General features: G+C 40.8%; 1 protein-coding gene across 1 annotated transcript in view; it reads left to right on the forward strand.

The window, feature by feature from the left end:
* pola1 (polymerase (DNA directed), alpha 1) overlaps nt 1–22,800 on the forward strand; it is a 150,150-nt gene that overhangs the window by 73,974 nt on the left and 53,376 nt on the right. Inside the window, exons 28-35 of the mRNA XM_062021121.1 lie at nt 760–852; nt 950–1,155; nt 1,232–1,364; nt 1,438–1,569; nt 8,209–8,383; nt 8,484–8,665; nt 11,863–11,994; nt 22,003–22,119. Of these exons, the coding sequence (XP_061877105.1) occupies nt 760–852; nt 950–1,155; nt 1,232–1,364; nt 1,438–1,569; nt 8,209–8,383; nt 8,484–8,665; nt 11,863–11,994; nt 22,003–22,119 (1,170 nt within the window). The remainder of the gene's footprint in view (nt 1–759; nt 853–949; nt 1,156–1,231; nt 1,365–1,437; nt 1,570–8,208; nt 8,384–8,483; nt 8,666–11,862; nt 11,995–22,002; nt 22,120–22,800) is intronic.

The raw sequence follows: 22,800 nt of genomic DNA on the forward strand, positions 1-22,800 counted from the left end.
CGACCAAAAGTTGCGAACTTTATCGTTGATGTTCTCTACTAAATCCTTTCAGCAAAAATATGGCAATATCGCGAAATGATCAAGTGGACCTGCTATCCCTGTTTAAATAAGAACATTTCATTTCAGTAGGCCTTTAGTAGTTTTTGCTTTTGTTTAGTTATTGGGCACTAGCCACTTTATTTTGTTTAAACATTTTTTGCGGCATTCAATACCACAAATATATCATCTGATTTATAACAATATTAGCAAATTCTAAATTTAAGTAGGTACATTGTAGTAAATGGTATTATTGTCTTTACTTTAGTTACTTGCTATAAAACATTTTCAATTCTATAATCTATTGTCAACGTATCAGATCTGTTCTGAGGCCAAAAATTTGAATTGGGAATTGAAGGCCAAAAATGTTGATCGGGACATCCTAATAAATATGGATGTTATTATAGTACATTATGTCAACAATTCAGTTTATAGGGCACTGCATTAGGCATCATATATGTGGTCATTTTGATTTAAAAATTGGGCCTTCACAAAGATAACAGTGCTCAGTTTTTATTAACAGTGTCAAAAAGTTATTCATTCAACAATCTATATTGTTGTGACTGTGTTTGGCAGTTGCGTAGAACTTGACTACATACTGTGAGGAGTTCTAGTGACTTTATTTAGCTGCAATGGAGCAGAAATGACAAGAACATTTACATTGTGGCCAGTGTGTGTCTCTGTGTAATTTATTATTGTGATTATTTTATGTAATCTTATCAGATGAATCTGGATGTCATCTATGGAGATACTGACTCTATTATGATCAACACCAACAGCAGATCTCTGGAGGAAGTCTTCAAGCTGGGCAACAAGGTATGAATCGATCATTAAAAAACAGTGACAGAAGATTACTGTTTCCTTTTCCTAATGCTTGCCTTTGATTGCCTTTTTCTTATTTCCCACTTTCTAGGTGAAAGCTGAAGTAAACAAGCTGTACAAACTGCTGGAGATTGACATTGATGGAGTGTTTAAGTCACTTCTGCTGCTGAAGAAAAAAAAATATGCAGCCCTGGTGGTGGAGCATCACGGCGACGGGCGCTACAGCGTAAAGCAGGAGCTGAAAGGCTTGGACATTGTGCGGCGAGATTGGTGTGACCTGGCCAAGGAATGTGGCAAGTATGTTGCACGAAGTCAATACTAGTTGGGTCGTGTATGCAATTCCTTTACATGTGGCTGCCCTCTCCTGTTGCAGCTACGTCATCGGTCAGATCTTGTCAGACCAGAGTCGTGACGTCATTGTGGAAAACATACAGAAACACCTTGTGGAGATGGGGGAGAAGGTAGCCAGCGGGGCCATACCACTCCAACAATATGAGATAAACAAGGTAATGAACAAGTGCCCTACTTAACATTGAAGTCGCATCAATTTACACCCGCCTCTTTCTTTTCTCACCTCAGGCACTGACAAAAGACCCTCACGACTATCCTGATAAGAAGAGCCTTCCCCATGTCCACGTGGCTCTGTGGATCAACTCCCAGGGTGGACACAGGGTCAAAGCCGGTGATACAGTCTCTTATATCATCTGCAAGGTGCGTTCATACCTCAGAGACATCTATGGCCATGCCAACATGAACATGGAAATTTAAACATTAGTTTTAGCCTCTTTGTAATGAAAAAAAAAAGATTTTGAAACACTCAAAATTTCAGAGAGTCAGGCTTCAGCTACTGAGTCATAAAAAATGCGCGACCGCTCATATTCTTTAACCGAACTCAACAATACAACAAGAGTAATACATTTATTGACTTATGGGCGATGATTTTCTGATATCGTCCGTCGATATACATTCGTGTGCGCATTAATACACACACACACACACAAGTGCTAAAAAAAAAGCATTCACATTGTTTCCCGGGCTACATGCAAGTGAGGTTTTTTTAGATACTTTCCATTGCATTGTACAGTGGATACCAAAGGTCGACACACCCCTGTTCAAATGTCAAGGTTTTCGTGATGTATTAAAATGACAGCAAGAGAAGGAATAATACAACTTTTTCCACCTTAAACATAACCTATAATCTGCACAATGCAATTAAAATACAAACTGAAGCCTTTAAAGAGGAAAAATATAAACTATACTACTTTCTTGCAGCACATTTGGCTTTTATTACAGCACTTAGTCTTTTTGGGTAAGAACCTATAGTGTGGCACATCTTGATGTGGCAATATTTGCCCCCTCTTCTTTGCAAAACCGCTCCAAATTTGACAGATTGCGAGGGCATCTCCTTTGCACAGCCCTCTTCAGATCACCCCACAGATTGGATTCAGATCTGGACTCTGACTGGGCCATTCCAAAGCCTCGATCGTATTCCGGTGAAGCTGTTCTTTTGTTGATGTAGATACCTTCTACACTAAGGTTATCCAGGGTAAATCCCACATAACCATATCCTTGTCCACAAACACACAATGGTCGTTTAAGACCCCCTCCACCCCTCCGTCCCCCGGCGCGACGCGACCTAGCACGCATGCACGGAAAATGCACACGTCCAGTGTTGCTTTGTGTGCAAGTCCTTAAATTAAATTGAACTTATCTGAACAATATCCAGTGTTGTGGTATTTCAATTAACTGGAATCCAGTGTGGTGTGGGGCCCTATTGTAGTGAATCACACGGGAGACATCATAAATTAATCAAATCTTTAATAAAAACTTGAAAGTAAACAATGTGATAAAGAACATTTTACATCAATCAATCTAGGAATCTAGATATCTGGTCAGGACATTCCTCACTCTTTTGCCTTCACCTTCATTGTCCATTCGAAAGTTCTCTTGCCGTCTGATAAGTGTTGTATCCCAAATAGCTGCAATCGCTTTCTCTTAAGGTATTCATGTGTGATTTCCACAAGTGTCTGTACATGTAGAGGAAGGGGAAACACGGCATGTCTGGATGACTCGCCTCAATATTTCTAGTGTTTACCTCCGAGTGGAAACAGGTTGTTATGAAGCTGGCTGTGGCGCGTTATGTCCGACGTCACTTCCTGTGTGGGGCGCAGTCTTTCTGGCGTCCCTTCCTCTCCGAACTCGGTTTGTAAACGATCGCTGAGTCCATACAAAGCTTAAGAGCCGGAGATTCAAGAAATACATGGCGAAATACATACCGGTGTAAAAAATACCTTAAACGATGGTTTAGTGTGGCTGACACGATGCTTAGGCTAATTTATTATTCGTTTAAGGGGTTATCCGTCTTAGTGTAGACATAGCCTTAGATGCATGCTTTTGGGTCATTGTTGTGCTGAAAGATTAAGTTCCTCTACATCAGGGGTGTCCAAACTTTTTCCACTGAGGGCCGTACACGGAAAAATTTAAGCATGCGGGGGCCATATTGATATTTTTCATTTTCAAACCCTAACAAAATATATGGATTTTTTTTTTTTTTTACCTTTAGGGCTCCCGGGGACTACAAAGGGTCTCAGTCATTAAACTGTTAAAAATAAGTTAAATTATTATTATTTTTTATTTAACTCTTACAGTAAATCTCTATATCAACTTCAGGTTGATATAAAGTAAAAAAAAAAAAAAAAAGGTTTTATGCCTTTTCTGTCAAAAGATAACTTTGTTTTTTTATAGTAAATCTGAAATATGCAGTATTTAGTAATTAGAGCCTTAAAAGATCAATAATGCAGGACACCATTGATTTTAATTCTTTAATATTTTTGAGTAATCACAGTGAAAAGTAAATAAAAACCTACTAAATATATTTGGGATCCAAAAGGTCCCCCACTCATAAAGTGATACATTTTTATTAGTTTTTTTTTTACTTTTAACACGGCGTGGCGAAGTTGGTAGAGTGGCCGTGCCAGCAATCGGAGGGTTGCTGGTTACTGGGGTTCAATCCCCACCTTCTACCATCCTAGTCACGTCCGTTGTGTCCTTGGGCAAGACACTTCACCCTTGCTCCTGATGGCTGCTGGTTAGCGCCTTGCATGGCAGCTCCTGCCATCAGTGTGTGAATGTGTGTGTGAATGGGTTAATGTGGTAATACTGTCAAAGCGCTTTGAGTACCTTGAAGGTAGAAAAGTGCTATACAAGTATAACCCATTTATCATTATTTATTTATTTAAATTACGAGATCAACTTCAGATATATCTGTCGATTTTACGTTTGAACTATTATTTTGTTTGTTTTATGCTCTTTTGTCAATTAAAACTTTGATGTTTTTATATGGCAACCACACAATATATGCAATATTTTTTCCACATAAAACATTTTAAAGTGATATTTTTTAAGTAATTATTCATTATAACATAGATTTTTAGTCTTTTTTTTTTTTTTTTAGCAATGGCAAAAAAAAAGAAAAAGAAAGACAAAAGAAAAAAAACAGCCTGCATGGCAGCTTTGTGTCAACATTGCAACTATTTCTTGTTAGATTTCACCTCATTCCACTTTTTTAAAATGTTTTTTTAAATTTTTGCAATATTATTAATTTTGCAATTTTTGCAGAATGTGTGGCGGGCCGGTAAACAATTAGCTGCGGGCCGCAAATGGCCAACACTGACTGGTATTTGGAACTGTTCATAATTCCCTGCACCCTGACTAAGGGCCCAGTTTCAGCTGAAGAAAAACAGCCCCAATTAAAAAAATATTTTCAGTTTTTCTTAGTTTTTTCTGACCTACAGTACATTGTGTATTAATATCTTGATCCGTCTCGTCGCCATACCTGCCAACAACTATGGTTTTCCCGTAATGAGTACGGTTTTTGTGGTAAAAAGTATGGTTTTCAATTAAAAATGATGAACTTAAAAATCGAAGCTACATAGCGAATAACTCCACGGGCAGGGGACAAAATATACGGGAAACATAAATGATGATTGTTTGGTTTACGTATAAGAAAATCCATGATTGGTTGGTTGGTTTACTATGATGAGTCACGATTGGTTAAGATTAGGGCAAAACATTACGAACAGGCCAATCGGAGGCAAGATAGGGCGGGTCATCGAACCAAGAAGGGAAATCACAACAGACGCGCACATCCCAAATGACGACGAGAGAGTCAGAGAAGAGAAGAGGGGATATTGAAGTGGGCGATGTATATTATATATATATATATATATATATATATATATATATATATATATATAATATATAATATATTATATATATATATATATATATATATATATATATATATTATATTATTTAAAAAAATAGTAGAAGGTGGCAGAGGGATTCTATTTCTTAGTTTTTTCTTTTAGCAATGTAGACGTCCGGGAAACCAACAATGCGCCTACTTGGCCACATTTGGACAAATATATGCTTCTGGATAAAACAATGCCCAAAATATTAATTTTAGTTGTTTACCATGTAAGCCCAAATCAAAACTGCTCTCGATATGGAAGACGTGGAATACACATTTAAGAACACATAGGATTGTGACAGACATGTGATGACTTTTGCTACAGTATAGCCTGTCTAAAAGCTAAATTATATTTTCATTGGTGTTTTTGAACAAGATAGTAGCTGACATTTTGTTAATTATTTATACTGTTTATACTGTATTTTGACATTGAATAGTTGAATAATTTTGAAACATAAACAACATGACTGCAATACATTTATTATTTAGGGCTATATAAATAAACATTGATTGATTGATTGATTGATGTCATGCTATAAATCACAAATGGCTATTCAGTTAAAGGAAGTTAGATAATAGAATAACATTGTTTGTACTCTTTATGATTTTTGCATTTGGAGCACAGCCCGAAGAGGCAACGTGGGTCCCCCCTCCAATGGGCTCACCACCCATAGCAGGGGCCATAGAGGTGGGGTGCAATGTGAGCTGGGCGGCAGCCGGAGGCAGGGCACTTGGCGGTCCGATCCTCGGCTACAGAAGCTAGCTCTTGGGACGTGGAACGTCACCTCGCTGGGGGGAAGGAGCCTGAGCTCGTGCGCTAGGTGGAAAAGTTCCGGCTAGATATAGTCGGACTCACTTCGATGCACAGCAAGGGCTCTGGAACCAGTTCTCTCGAGAAAGGCTGGACTCTCTTCCACTCTGGCGTTGCCAGCAGTGAGAGGCAACGGGCTGGGGTGGCAATTCTTGTTGCCCCCCGGCTCAGAGCCTGCACGTTGGAGTTCAACCCAGTGGACGAGAGGGTAGCCTCCCTCCGCCTTCGGGTGGGGGGACGGGTCCTGACTGTGGTTTGCGCTTACGCGCCAAGCGGCAGCTCAGAGTACCTACCCTTTTTGGATTCACTTGAGGGAGTACTTGAGAGTGCTACCCCGGGTGATTCCCTCGTTCTACTGGGGGACTTCAACGCTCATATTGGCAACGACAGTGAAACCTGGAGAGGCGTGATTGGGAAGAATGGCCGCCCGGATCTGAACCCGAGTGGTGTTTTGTTATTGGACTTTTGTGCCCGTCACAGATTGTCCATAATGAACACCATGTTCAAACATAAGGGTGTCCATATGTGCACTTGGCACCTGGACACCCTAGGCCGCAGTTCCATGATCGACTTTGTAGTTGTCATCGGATTTGCGGCCTCATGTTTTGGACACTCGGGTGAAGAGAGGGCGGAGCTTTCCACCGATCACCACCTGGTGGTGAGTTGGCTGCGATGGTGGGGGAGGATGCCGGACAGACCTGGCAGGCCCAAACGCTTTGTGAGGGTTTGCTGGGAACGTCTGGTAGAGTCTCCTGTCAGAGAGAGTTTCAATTCCCACCTCCGGAAGAACTTTGAACATGTCACGAGGGTGGTGCTGGACATTGAGTCTGAGTGGACCATGTTCCGCACCTCTATTGTCGAGGCGGCTGATTGGAGCTGTGGCCGCAAGGTAGTTGGTGCCTGTCGTGGCGGTAATCCTAGAACCCGTTGGTGGACACTGGCTGTCAGGGATGCCGTCAAGCTGAAGAAGTAGTCCTATCGGGTTCTTTTGGCTCATAGGACTCCTGAGGCAGCGGACAAGTACCGACAGGCCAAGCGGTGTGCGGCTTCAGTGGTCGCGGAGGCAAAAACTCGGATACGGGAGGAGTTAGGGGAAGCCATGGAAAACGACTTCCGGACGACTTCCGGATGGCTTCCGGATGGCTTCGAAGCGATTCTGGACCACCATCCTCAGGAAGGGGAAGCAGTGCACTATCAACACCGTGTATGGTGAGGATAGTGTTCTGCTGACCTCGACTGCGGATGTTGTGGATCGGTGGAAGGAATACTTCGAAGACCTCCTCAATCCCACCAACACGTCTTCCTATGAGGAAGCAGTGCCTGGGGAATCTGTGGTGGGCTCTCCTATTTCTGGGGCTGAGGTTGCTGAGGTAGTTAAAAAGCTCCTCTGTGGCAAGGCCCCGGGGGTAGATGAGATCCGCCCGGAGTTCCTTAAGGCTCTGGATGCTGTGGGGCTGTCTTGGTTGACAAGACTCTGCAGCATCGCGTGGCCATCGGGGACGGTACCTCTGGATTGGCAGACCGGGGTGGTGGAAGGCAAAGCTCTCAATTTACCGGTCGATCTACGTTCCCATCCTCACCTATGGTCATGAGCTTTGGGTTATGACCGAAAGAACAAGATCACGGGTACAAGCGGCCGAAATGAGTTTCCTCCGCCGGGTGAGAAGCTCTGCCATCCGGGGGGAGCTCAAAGTAAAGCCGCTGCTCCTCCACATCGAGAGGAGCCAGATGAGGTGGTTCGGGCATCTGGTCAGGATGCCACCCGAACGCCTCCCTAGGGAGGTGTTTAGGGCATGTCCGACCGATAGGAGGCCACGGGGAAGACCCAGGACACGTTGGGAAGACTATGTCTCCCGGAACAAAAAAAAAGAAACAAAATATTGTACACATGAGAAAAATTTAATTAGTTGTCCAACTATAAGAGCTTCCATTCATTCTTCCAGTCACTGATGTTTGATGAGAAGGTTTGGTTAAAAATCAGCACTTTTTGTGTTTGACGGGGTTAAGGTCAGAGCTCTGCATGGGTCACTTATTTTCTTCCACACCAAACATATCTAACTGTGGCTTGATGGACATTGCTCAGTTATACTGGAGCAGAAAAGTTAATTTCCTTCCCTGCACTAGTCTATAATAACCCTTTGTTGCCTAAGTAAATGATATAAGAACACAATTGTATGGTCTTTGAGAGGTATATTAAAAAATATTATAAACGGGATGAATGTAAGGGGAAATAGCATTTTAAGTCCAATTTTCTGCTCACACCAATGTATGACCCTTTCTACCCCAGGATGGCTCCACACTAGCAGCCAGTCAAAGAGCGTACGCTTTAGAGCAGCTTCAAAAGCAAGAGGGTCTCAGTTTGGACACTCAGTACTATCTGGCACAGCAGATTCATCCTGTGGTGTCCCGAATCTGTGAACCCATTGAGGGCATCGACAGCGTCCTCATAGCCACCTGGCTTGGTAAGCACATTTTCACTGCTTCTTCCACATGTTTGTGTTGTTAGTACTAAACCACTCAAAATTAGAAAGAGCTTTTATTTTTGCCCGCTGACGACCGCAGGCCTGGACCCTACTCAGTTCCGGTCTCACCAGCAGCACCAGAGAGAGGAGGAGGCTGACAACATGCTGGGAGGACCTATCCAACTGACCGACGATGAGCGCTTCAAAGACTGCGAGCGGTTCATGTTCACCTGCCACCAGTGTGGCAAGGAGAACACCTACGAGAGCGTGTTTGAAGGAGCTGTGAGTTTGTTCTCCTGTCACACTTTGAACGCCAACAACATTTTTGGTCTCTAATCGGATTGTTTTGGCCTCAGATCCAACCGATTTTGGGTTCTGATCTGATACTTGGACAATATATTATAAAACTGAAAATGTTTTATAGCAAGTGAATAAAGTAAACACAATATCACATTGTTTTAAAGCTTATCTTATTAAAATTGTAATTTGCTAATGTTGTTGTAGAGCAGATATTTTAAATGTGTCATACTGAATGCTACATACATGTTTTTATAAACAAAAAAATGTAGCTAGTACACAATATCTAAACAAAAGCAAAATCTACTGTTGATTCCCATTTAAATCAATTGGGTTTTGCCTTCAAAGCCTTCCTTTATCCAGAGATGTATACCCTGAGTTTGTAAACAATAACAAAAACAACCAAATAATATTTTCTAACAATAAAAACAAGAAAATATTGATCTTTCGTATCTGTAATATACTGATACGGCACTAGGTATTGATAGTGTCGACATCTGTATCGATCACCCCTACTTTACATTGAAGCTTACGCGATTACCGGTACCTTTTTATGTCTTGCTGCTTGGTGTGCGCGTGTTTGTGTGTGTGTGAGTAGCATGCTTAGCCATTCATTTTCTTTTAGTCCTCCAGTGATTATTATCACACGGAAGAAACTTAGTTTGTTTTCTGACACGGTGGTGAGGAATAGTATTTTTGAAGCGGATAGATGACACGTTCCTTGCAATTTGCTCTTAAATTCGAGCCTGTGTTCTGGCAAGACACTCACCCTCCTGGAATTCATGCAATATTTGCATGTGCATAACAAGGAATATGGAAACGTAATTATATCTACCTGAGTGTACGTCCCTTTTAAAGGAATCATTAATATGGTGCAATCTTTAGCATGTAAACACTTTTACACAACTGCAGTACAAAGCTGGGCTTGAGTTAAAAAAGGCAAACATCGGGCCCTGATACAATCCCATGATCGGGAGACGGTATTTGCCTTTTTTAAATAAATCAATTGACATGCTGCCCTATAATTATAATGTTCAGCTTTGATTAAGATTTTAGACTGATAAAAATAGAAACCATTTTCTTACAAATAGCTTGTATGCATTGCAGACGGCCAATTGAGTTCACTGCTAACATGCAGCCTTCAGACTGCATAGTTGAACATACGTCCTTGCAGCTTAGCCTGCTGTGCAAACATAAGTTGCCCTGTGTGTGCACTATACATACAAAAAATAGGGGTTGTATGAAATGCCAAAGTTTGCATTTTAATCAATATTGGGGGGATGTTCAACTAATGAAATGGACCCGAAGCAGTTAAGTCAAAGAATGTGGATTCATGATGCAGTCATCCACTATATTGTGTCTCTGCCTGTATTTTTAGACAGCTGCTTGGCTCCAATGTGGACTCTGTTTTCATTGGCATAGTTTGGACTCCACAACTTGAAAAGCCTCTCCTTAACCTCTGCTGCTCTGTAGACACACACACACATGCACAGATCTTCCACCATTTGTCAGGCCAAGGTTGTGGGTGTGCTATCGTCTTGTAATGAGGAGCAGGGCACACAGGCTTTTCATGTCTAAAAAGCTAATAAACCTGACAACCCCCCTTATCGTCTGCTGGCATAAACAGCTTGTATTAAATTAAGCGGCGTTATCGCCATATTTGGATGACATCGTATCTCATAAGCACTCACTGACACAAACATGCAGGAAGAAAAGTGTCTGCACGGTCAAAGTATACCTGATACCAAGATAAAATGCAAGTTGAATTGTCCGAGATGTGTCTTATTTCTTGTGTTTGTGCATAGACACACCGTCACTGATAAGACGGTAAACTAATTAGGATAGGGAACATGATCGGCTCAGTGAGAGGGGAGGACAGATGGGCCTTGACGCAGAGCCAGAGATGTTAGGAGGAGGCCATGACAGCTGATGGGGGACAGACGGGAGGAAAATTGTTTGATGAAGGTGGCGGGAGAGCCGGGCGATAGCTGGATTGGACTGCTGGGATTTCCCCGGTGTTCACTTTTAACGGGGCGGCCTGTTAAATCACCAAGCTGTGTGCGTCGCACAAAATCGTGCCACAGATGAATAACAGTCAGATGACATTATAAACCATTTAAAAACGGGCGACGAGCTAACGTGTGCCTTTTAAGACGAGGAGGAGGAGGGCCGGGCCGAATGTCAAGATATGATCGTTGGGTCATGTTGTAAGCCATGAATCGGCAGATTAATTGCAACTCCTCCGCAATCCTCACACCGAGCCGAGTGTTTCATAGTTTCTGTAATTGCTCGGTCATTAAAGAACTGTCAAGTGAAGTAAGGAGGTGCATAATTTTGTTTGGTGGTGGATGTCTGTTATCGGAATGAAGTAAGCGAGTTAAAAAAGTAGCAGGGGAGGACGTCATGTAGAGTAGGAAAGGAATGGAACACGAAGATAGAGCGGCTTAATTCATTGAACAGCATTTAAAGGGAGTTAGGCGGTTGTCGTGTAGGGGTGTCACTGCATATAAGTTTTGTAAAACCTTCTTTAATTCCTGTCAGTCAAATAACGTGTTTAAAACTGCTGTATTTTGTTGAATGTTATCGGACTGTGATGTTTCATTAAGAGTTGGCTTACACTTTTAGAAATGCAATTTGCACAATTAAAATAATGACTATAAACTGTATACTAAATGACTTACCTCATGTATTGAGAGTACAGATAATGGGCACATCAAGGCAGGATCCCACCCCTCCACCTCCATCAGGATTGTGTACTTTAATAGAAATAAGTCACGCAGGTGTACTCTTCCTTTAACTTCCAATGAGAATACAAGACAAGTATGTTTTTCTCCTCGTGGCCAGAGCGGCGATTGATTTCACTGCAGTGGGCGAATCAGTGATGGCCGCAGAGCACTATTGAGCGGAGCAGCAGATGACTCTGTGAGAGACAACTTCACTCAAATGTTCTGCTTGACGCTCTCAGCTGGTTGGGTCATCACTGTTAACCAAGAATTGTCTGAGTAAATATAGTCCAGGTTTCCACTGATACAGCAGGAGTCAAAAAAGACAAATCGGTTAGTTGTTCATTCATAGTCATGTTTTTTCCACGGTTTAGCTGCACCTGAATGCATGTCATTCCTTTCAGAGAAGGGGAAACAATCGAAGTGATTGAATATTTTTGTGCCTAATTTGTCATTCAGGGGTCAAAGTTGGAGCCGAGCTTGCTGCGATGCTGTCATGTGCCGTGTGCTGGCCGCCCTATCGACTACGCTTCCAACATCAGCAACAAACTGCTGCTTGATATCCGACGCCACATCAGAAAATACTACTCTGTGAGTATTGTTGTTGTCAATTGTCTAACATTTGCTCACACCGGTGAATGAATGATGAATGAATGAGTTGTAAAAATGAATGATGGGTTCTCACTTCTCTGTGAAGCGCTTTGAGTGACTTGAAAAGCGCTATATAAATCTAATCCGTCATTATTATTATTATTATTATTTCATAGGAGCTGCAATGAGTACAGCTTAGATCCTGCCCATTTCAAAATAGTAACACGCCCTTTGTTGTGTGTTCTCTCAACACACAGTTGTCTGTGCTCATGTAGAGTATGAATTATTTTTAAAATCGTAAGGATGGACAATATTTCATGGAAGTAGTTAGGCTTCACAGTTCAGCAACCTCGGTGTTAAAGGGGAACTGCACTTTTTTGCCCCTTTATCCACATCCTTGAGACAAGGACACACATGTATTTCTCTTTTCTGTGCATTCTAAATAGTGAAAAACACCTAGTAGGAGATGGTTTACAATGCAGGTAATGGTGATACGATCCATTCCGCCCATAAAGCCCTCTAAAAAACATCCCAAAACCTCCAACACTGTTCTGTAAGTATGTATGTAATTTAGTAACAGGCACATTCATGATAACATGTAAAAGTTACAGTATTTTGCTCATTTTAAGCTTTACTGTTACTTTTTCTGTGCATTGATTTCACAGAGCGCATAGCCACTGCAGAGTTCATTGCTATGCGCTGTAAAATCAATGTCAACAAAAAACCAGAGAGCACTTTCTGTTTGTTACCACCAATAGCAGACTTTTTGAGAGCCTTGGAGCATTATCATGCTCATTTCTCAGATAAAAAATGCTTTTTAGCAATTTTGTAATTGTTTTATGCTGCATTCCACATGATGAGAACAATACAGTATCAGGTTGGTAGCGTGTGGTTTGTCAAAGTTGACCAACTTTCCACCTTGGTGCAACCTTCTACTATATACAGATGAGATACGTGGTTTATAACATAGCATTACCTTTTTTAACTTAAAGGCAATCCCACAGCAGAAGCAGCTCAAGCTTTTTATTCTTTATCTTTTGGTGGGTCGCAACCAACGTGTATTAACTGTTCAAGCTAGTTAGTAGTTGGCTACTCGCTCGTGGTCAAAAGAGCAGTGTGAGCAAGGCAATGTGTCACAACACCAGTATAGTAGTTTGTCTGTGTTCACTCTTACAATAACAATGTCGCTATATGCAGGTCATGGCATGTTAATGCAGTGTTGTTGGTGTTTTTTTAAGATGTTTTAATAGCGCTTTATAGTCAGAATAAATTAATCCTATATACCTACATTGTTAGCCACCTCGTACTAGCAGTTTTTCACTATTTAGAACTCAAACAAAACACCGTTCTTGTCTCACTTCAGAATTCTGGATGATGAGCAAAATAAAAAAAGGGGCAGTTACCCTTATAAAACTTCCCAAAAATCTTAAGTGTTTCTTTGTTCATGTATGTTAAGAAATTCATATTTCCCTCAATGAAACCACTGCTTTTCACTACCAGCGGCACTCATGCAACCCTATTTCATGACACTACAACTACCATCCCTGACTATAGGTAATAATGTCTTGTAATTTACAGGGGATAGTGAATATAAACTGCTGTAAAGTCTGTACCCAGACTACTTGTAAGTATATCACAGTTTCTATAGTATCGTCCCGAGAGAAGATACTGTATACTGTCATAGAATAGTTTGTGAAATGTGAGGGGTGTACTATACTCACTTTAGTGTGCTATTCTGTCATATTTTAAGTTCTTCTGATTTCCTCCTGAGCTTTCTGGTGAATTGGAAGGTTTGACATCTCCGAAGGTGCTTTCATTTGGTTTGAAGAGTCACCGAGGTGAAAGCATTTCTTCAAACAAACTTAGACATCATAAAATAGCCACGGCATGTGACAATTGAGTCAGCCAGTGCTGTAATGCAAAGCAATCAAATAATTTATCGGACAAAAGATGAAGCTAAACCTCAGCGGGGCACTGCGCTGACATTTTCCACCAAAGAGCACATTATGCCTGCAAAATTAAAACAGCAGCAGGCATTTTTGTTGGAGCATTATCCATGAAAATACTAAAATGCCAATACTTTTCAATAACAAGTTTGTCTCTTTCGTAGTCAGCGTGCAGTTTTGCAATTCTGTTAGGATAGGTTAATGGACACTCGTCGGTGACCAAATATTTTGGGCTAGGCACGTGTAACAACTCTTCGCTTTGATGCGTATAGATATGAGTCATGAGAAAACTGTGATTTAAATTAGCCTGCTTCAGCTTTGCCAAACACCTAGAAAGTCAAATTCATCGCTTTTTGAGCTTTTCAAGTTTATACTATACACCAGTTTCCTGTCCTGCAATACAACTGTGTTACTAGACAGGCAAGCCATATTTTCTGAATATTTGTACCACCAAACGCCTTTATTGATAATTAAAGGAGTTAAGGAGCAGCTCACTACACTGACTCCACCACAGAATAAGAGTAAAATAAATGTTATTTCATTTTGTGCCCTCTTGTGTTGCTTATGTCTAATATCCATAATTTTCCTGCCTTCCACTTGTTTCGTTGGCTGAAATCTACAAGTTGACCTCAGACTTGGATCTGGATATAAAAACTCAGTTTCTGATGTAAAAGGTGTCTAACGCTGAATAAAATTGGTTCCCTGTGTTGTCTTTGTGGCACCCCTCCTTCCCACCACCTCTTTTGCTCTCTTAGGAATTTCTGGCAACTTCTTAGACATTGGACCTAAGAGAAAGTGGAATGCACTGTCTGTGAAAGTGTGTGTGCGTGCGTGTGTGTGTGTGCGCGTGTTACTCTCCCACAGTGCTGAACAGAAATCAATTATTGGAGTGAATGTGTGGGGAACTAGTCCCTCTCAACTCCTTTGTCAAGATGTGTGAAACAGCTGCTACCACTGAATACTTACACCACACACACATCGGTTAAGACTGACGCAGTGGACAGAGCACACACAGCGGGGCGATGAAGAGGGGTAATATTGTGTAATTAAGGATTCCTTTCAGGCCGAGGGAAAGTTCAAACAGAGCTGTTTGTCTGGCTCCTCTGTGGGCACAACTAGACTTATATGTGTGTTCTAAACCTCAGGGACATTCATCATTAGTGAATATACTCCCCGTACCCCCCTTCCTTATTAATAAACCAGCACCCTGAGAATAGGCAAACAGAGTGTTTTCTTCCACTGGTCCTGCTGTCTTTGCCAAAAATGAGTCTTCTTCTCCATCCTACTTTTTCTTCTTCTTCTTTACCCCCTCCCGTCCAAGCACGGTTGCCATGGCATTTAACAAATTATTGCAATTACGCTCGACATGCGGGTAGCCCCTGGAAACCGGCTGAGGGGCAAGACAAGAAGTGGGGAGGCAGAGAGGGAGAGAAAGGGTGAATGAAGACCAGGGAAGGTGATAATCCTGTTTTGAACAAAAGGTCAAAGTGTTGAATTGAGAAGCTTTGATTAAGCGGAGGAGGTACAAAGTGGAACCATTTGAGCTCTATTCAGTGTGTGTGTGTGTGTGTGTGTGTGTGAGAGATTGTGTGTGTGAGATTAGGTGTGTTTGTGCGCGTGGGGTTCCATGTGTGTTTGCCAAGTAGATAAATTTTTTTCTCCCTCTCGGGCCTTTTCACTTTAGAGATGCGAATGATGACAGGCGGGTGTGGGCGCAGGTGGAATCCATTTGTACAAGAGTCAGGCAGTGTTAACGTTAACAATACAGTTTAAACAATTATACTGTACTTTCTCAGGAAAGAAGATGAAGTTTGTAGTGTGTGGGATCAGCTTGGCCCATTTTAACTTACACCTTGGACAGACATGTGGAAACACGTTATTTGTGGATCGCCCTATTGGTTATGCTCAAAATACTTTAAAGTTTTAAAGTCATTCGCCAGTGGTCAGTGGCTACAGGGGAATTAGTTACCATGAATTGATTAACGTGGACCCCGACTTAAACAAGTTGAAAAACTTATTCGGGTGTTACCATTTAGTGGTCAATTGTACGGAATATGTACTGTACTGTGCAATCCACTAATAAAAGTTTCAATCAATCAATCAACGTCCTGTACCGCCCCAAAACATTTTTATTGATGGTCACAATATTTTTCTACAGATCTGGCTCGTATTTTACAGACCGCACACAAGTCTGACAAATTTTTTTTTACAATTGTAATTGTATGTTATAGTATTGTTTTAGCTACATTAGAAGGTAGAAGTAGTACAAACAGTACAGTTATAAAAAATATACATACAGGTATGTATAGTAAAGCAAATGTAGAATCAATGTAGACTTGAATAAAGGGTTCCAGTCTCGACAAAAGTACTGTATATCAAACATACATACAGTAACTAGGGGGGGAAGGATACATTTTCTGTTCAATAAAAAAAAAACAGAACAACGAGTTGAACTGTCATCACTATATGCAGCCGTTCTGTCGACACACACTTTCAAGAGCCCTGTGTTGCACTTACGGTTTGAAATCACAACACTCCTTACCTTTAACCACCAGGTCGCTACAGTGATTATAGGAATAAAACAAATTAAATCCACTTTACCTTGTTATACTTCTTTGCTAAAGAGGGAAGGGAGGTACGCAGTGTCGACGATGCTGTGGATACTTTCGGAATACTCTAAAGCCTGACGTATGCTCCTGTTGCGAGGCTACACGGCTACAGTATCTCCTTCTCCTGCAAAACCTCTTACACAGCGTGATCTGCACCTCCAAAATCTAACCTCATGCTTAGGAATGTAATGATAAACGGTAATGATAACTACGATAAAACTCAATGGTTAGTACCACCGTTTTAAATTAAAATGATTGAAAAATTGTGATTGATAACCCCACTTTGATAAACTCACTGACGGACTGGCGCAAGCTTTCTATCTTAAACTCTTCCATGAAAACAAGAGACATTAATGTCTTTCTCCATTAAAAAATTAAATACCGCAATCTAAACTTATATGAACAAATTGCTGTCTGAGCAACTAGGCTATTCAGTTGTGCACTTTGAACCTACAAGATGTGCTCTCTAACAACAGAGTGATGGATATATACTCGGAAGAACACAGAGGTGTTTTTACTTAGCGTTTAAGGACCGATAAACAGAGTAGGACCCCACAACGCCAACCAGTAATTACAAATAATAATACATTTGATTTGTTATGCACTATTCATTTAAATAAAGTGCAACAGTACAAATCAATATTTAGAACAATAAAAGCTTAGCCATTAAAACAGAAAATACTAAGACTAAAACACTATCAGTGAAGCATGACAAACAAAGCATGCAAAATTGTGTTTTTTGTAACAGTTTATTTAAGATATTTAAAAAGAGATTTCAGTGTGTATAAATACTTTTTAGACACATTCAACAATACTACGGTAATATATGTGATAATTTTGGTCAGGGTAACTGTGATATGAAATTTTCATATGGTTACATCCCGACTGCACTAATATTAAGGCTGTGATTGCTCTACTTTTTTGCATTATTTCTATCCGACCTGTTCAGAAGGTGTACAGTCCACCTTCATGAACACTTTTTTTTAGATTTTGGATCAACATTATACAGTAACTATTGTAATACAAAGATTAATTGTAGCTGCAATTACACTCCCCTTTTCTGTCAAATTGCCCATGTTTGCTCGCAACGAACGATGCAAACAAACTAGTCAACGAGAGTTTTGGTTGCGCTCCAAGACCAATAGCTATAAAAACAGCGGTGACCATTTGAGGACCCAACAGTACTCAGTCGACAGGTCTGAAATTGTGCTACTTTGGGGGAATTGGCCTTTAAAGGTTCCACTGTTTTTGGTTCATGGATGTCTTTCCCGTGTGTGCTGGTGAAAAAAACACAATCACAAATGCTTAGGTGTCATATGTTGTGGCCATCTGAAACCAAAATACGTTTTTTGTTTTTTTTACTTTAATCATATTCTTTCTGGGGAGTTTATTTTAATATACATTAATATCCACATACTCAGGCAAGTCATATTGTTGATGTAGATGCCCATATTTGCTGTACAGATTTACTTTACTAAAGAGAAGTGTGGGATACTTCTCTTGTTGCCTTATTTGTATTTGACTTTATTAAATGGATTTATAATAATGTTTGGCGCAGCCGGACTGGAGCAGGAGGGGATAGAAAGAGGGAAAAAGGAAGACGTGCGTGTGGATGTATGTACCGTGAGTGTGTATGTATGTACTGTATTTGTGTATGTATGTGGGAGCGTAGGTACCTATGTATGTGGGTAAGTACCAATGTGTGTGCATGTGTATGTATTAATGAATACATTTACGTATGTGTGCATATATGTATGAATAATTGTGTGTATGTGAATTTGTATGTACAATATATTTTTCTCCCAGTGTGTGCGGGATCCCAAGTACAAATTAATGGATTTTTACAAGTGGCACGTGTAGTAAAGGCAGTCCAAGATGAGAGGGGCAGAACATGTACTGTACCCCTGCGTGTAAAGTACAAAGTTAAAAAAAAAAGGACAAGGGGGTGTCCAAAAAAATCGATTGACATCCAAATCTTGTTTTTTGTTTATTCAAAAATCTATTAAAAAAAGAAAACAAACCTCTTTTTTTTGTTGTAAAATAAAATAAAAATACTTTCACGCAAACGTACTCAAACACACACACATTCAAAGACACACACAGGATCTCGGTCAGCAAAGGTGGGTTGTTTCGTGCAGGATTATACCAAGCATCGTTGCTTCCCTACTGTTTACTACTGGGGTAATTTCTGAAAGACTTTTCCGCCATTTTTGATCAAACTCAAATTTATCGGAATCAATGATCACGCTCATATACACCTATCTTTGGGCAGTTTCGCCCATTCCTCTTTTCCCATTCCTCTTTGCAGCACCTCTCAAGTTCCATCAAATTGGATGGGAAGCATTGGTTTTCATCCAGGATGTCTCTGTACATTATTGCATTCATCTTTCCCTCTATCCTGACTAGTCTCCCAGTTCCTGCTGCCGAAAACCATCCCCACAGCATAATGCTGCCACCGCCATGCTTCAGTGTAGAGATGTATTGGACAGGTGATAAGCGGTATCTGGTTTCCTCCAAACATGACGCCTGGCATTCACACCAAAGAGTTCAATCTTTGTTTTATCAGACCAAAGAATTTTGTTTCTCATGGCCTGAGTGTATGCATTTTGAAAAATGTTTTACTCAGAAATGGCCTCTGTCTGGCCATTTTACATTACATACCAAAATATACATACCAAAGACGATAAAAATGAGACCCATTACCTCCCTGCTTGGCACTCAGCATCAAAGGTTGGAATTGGGGGTTAAATCACCCAAAATTATTCCCGGGCGCGGCACCGCTGCTGCCCACTGCTTCCCTCACCTCCCAGGGGGTGAACAAGGGGATGGGTCAAATGCAGAGGACACATTTCACCACACCTAGTGTGGGTGTGACAATCATTGGTACTTTAACTTAACTTTTAACTTAATACAGGCCTGTATGATGGGTTGTTGCAGAGATGGTTGTCCTTCTAGAAGGTTCTCCTCTCTCCTCAGAGGAATGCTGTAGCTCTGACAGAGTGACCATCGGGTTCTTGGTCACCTCCCGGACTAGACTAAGATGAATGCAGCAATGTACAGAGACATCCTGTATGAAAACCAACACTTCCCTTCCAACTTGATGGAGCCTGAGAGGTGCTGCAAAGCGGAATGGGCGAAACTGCCCAAAGATAGGTGTGCCAAGCTTGTGGCATTGTATTCAAAAAGACTTGAAGCTGTAATTGCTGCCAAAGGTGCATCAACAAAGTGTTAAGCAAAGGCTGTGATTACTTACGTACGTGATTTTAAAAAAAATTTAATTTTTGATATATAAAAAATAAAAAAAACTTTGTACATTACAATGTCATCATGGGGTTTTGTCTGTTGAATTTTGAGAACAAAGATGAATTTATTCTATTTTTTAATAAGGCTGTAACATAACAATGTGGGAAAAGTGTTGCGCTGCATATAAAACATATATAAAATTATCTATTGCACAGGTGTCAAACAAAGTCCCGGCGGCCCGATCTGGCCTGCCATATCATTTAAAGTGGCCCGTGAAACCCTTGAAATAATATAAAAGGTTTTTTATTTCTTACTAAAAATCTTCATACATGTATTGCATTCAATTGCATCCCTTTTAAACTGTTAATATTATGTAATAACTAGTGTATATTTTAAACTTTTTTATTTATTTAAAGAAAATACATATATATCTGCTTGACTAATGATTTCATGGCAAGTTATCCATCAAATTGTGCCCTGTAAAAATTACAATAGATTTTTGGGTAATTTGGCAGCTCACTTGCCAGACTTGAATGGTAAAAAGAAACCATTCCCCTTTAAATTAGGAAAGAGGTTCTGTAAAAAAAATCAAGGAGAGATAGATTTCCAAGTGAACTGTGTGTTGGCTTGGTTAAATTATGTGAAACTCAATTGGACGTCTCCATTCAGTATGTCTGGCATCCATTGCTATAATTATGCAATTATGGGCCTTTATGCAAACTGAACACCTCAACTCTGGCAAACTGCCTCAATTAACACCCCCACACCTCCGTGCTCCCTGTGAATTCTCTTTCAGATTTCTGTCCATCTACTGCCTGTCTATCTTAAAAATGTGATCGGCTGTGTGGCTTGTATGCTTCAACAGCTTGACAAATTTGCATAATTGCATCAGTCATTTTAAGGAGTACAGTCCACTGGAATCACCAACCAAGGAGGCTGTAGTAGGCTTGCAGGTGCTGAGGGGGGTTTATTAGGAGTGAATGGAAGGAAGGAAGTGGGCATTGATGACGGTAGTTCTTATGCTCTGTCATTAGTTGGGCATTACCCCCTCCCCCTCCCCCCTGCTTAGTAATGACACGGCATAAGAATCTGAGAGGGTGGGTGGGCTGTTTGTAAGACTTCAGGCCATTTGAGAGAGTCAGGCCACAGCACCTGCCCAGGGTCACAAACTCACCACGGGGGGTCTTAACTGTGGCTGTGTGACAAGTGCACAAGGAAGGATACATTGGAAGGATACAACGTAAAACAAGTAGACAAAAAAATGCGGGTTGTTTTTCTGTTTTGCCTTAGAAGCGCTTTTGCCGCAGATCACAGTGCATTGATTAAAACACTTGATTAATTCTGTGGGCATTGGTGCCCTTGAACAAGGCACTGAATCAGAGCCAGAAATACTTTAACTCTAAACCTCTAACTGTACAGAAGGTGCCATAATGTCCCTTTTAAATTTAAATTTCCCCTCAGGGATTAATAAAGTATTTCTGATTCTGATTTAGCACTCAGAGTTTTCTGAGGCATTTGTGATTAAGGGCTATATAAATAAACGATTGATTGACTGATTAAAGCAGGGGTGTCTAAAGAACAGTCTGGGGCCATTTTTGGCCTGTAGCTCGAGATTTGTTGGCCTGCAGAATGTCGGGGGAAAAAACGGTAAAATATTTTTAAAAAAACGTAATGTCATGAGAAAAATGCTGAAAATTTGATAGGAAATTTGAAAAGTCTAAACATGCGATATATTTTTGTATTTTTTTTAACATGCTCCTAACTGACACATATCAAAACTTAATGCCAGCTTTGTGTTATAAGTGATGGTATTATTATTACTAGTATCAAAAGTTAAGATTTTTCTCATTACATTACATCTTTTTATTCTCTTTCCTAACATTTTTACAGTTGTTTCCGAAATGTTGCGGGCCAACAAAGTCCAAGCTGCTGTCCGGAAATTGCGCCCTGGCCGCAATTTGGACACCCCTGAAAAAACTAATAACAGTACACCTTATCACATGTAACACAGAGCGGAGACAAAATACAAAATTAAGAAAATATCAAAATGGCCCGCGCATACTTGGACTCTTTATATGGCCTTTGGTACAAAAAGTTTGGGCACCCCTGCTCTAAGCTTTATGTACACCTTGACCTGGATTTGTTACATGTGTTTATATTATTTACCATAGAATCCATTGCTGCTCTGTTAAGTTGTCTGTCAATTGCAGGGCTGGTTAGTGTGTGAGGACCAGGCTTGTCAGAACAGGACCAGACGCTTGCCAATCGCCTTTTCCCGCCTCGGACCTATCTGCACAGCCTGCAGCAGAGCTACTCTCAGGCCGGAGGTAACACACACACACACACACACACACACATCACTCTTTGCTTGAATTCTGTTTGATTATATGCACATAATCATTGAATCTGGAGGTTTTGTCCAGATGATGGTGCTGTGGAGCTGGAAAATCTCATCTCACATGCATTGTACACACCGCTATGGATGAATGTTACATTATCCTCCTGAGAACCAGTACTAAATCTTTAACAAAATAATCTGCTTTTCCAAAGGTGATATGCTTGAGGTTTATTATTACTACTATTTATTTGACATGTTTATTTTTGTGGATAATGGTTGTCTGGGCTGGGTCTCGTTTGTAATATCGTTTCCTCTGAAAAAGGTAAGAACGTGTGTGACGCACAAAGCGCTCGATTGTACACTTGGTTAGTTTGACCACTGTTTTTAACACTCCCCCTTTTAAGTTGAGTGTAACTGTCCTCTGTCCCCATTGCTGTCTCTACCGTTGCCCTAACTCTCCTGTCAAGGTTTTTTTCTCCCCACTTATTATTTTTTTGTAATCCACTGCGCTCAGTGCTTTGCTGTCTCTGGCTTTGTGGCGACAGATTGTAACCCAGAAGCCCAATTTCTGCTGTCACTGTAGCCACTTAGGAGGCCGTTGCCGTGCCTGAAGGCTGTGGCACTTGAAACTGCAGGCTGAATAAAAACGTATAACTCTACCACGCTCACT

Source organism: Entelurus aequoreus, linkage group LG15, assembly GCF_033978785.1.
Source record: "Entelurus aequoreus isolate RoL-2023_Sb linkage group LG15, RoL_Eaeq_v1.1, whole genome shotgun sequence".
In the NCBI taxonomy this organism is placed as follows: Eukaryota; Metazoa; Chordata; class Actinopteri; order Syngnathiformes; family Syngnathidae; genus Entelurus; species Entelurus aequoreus.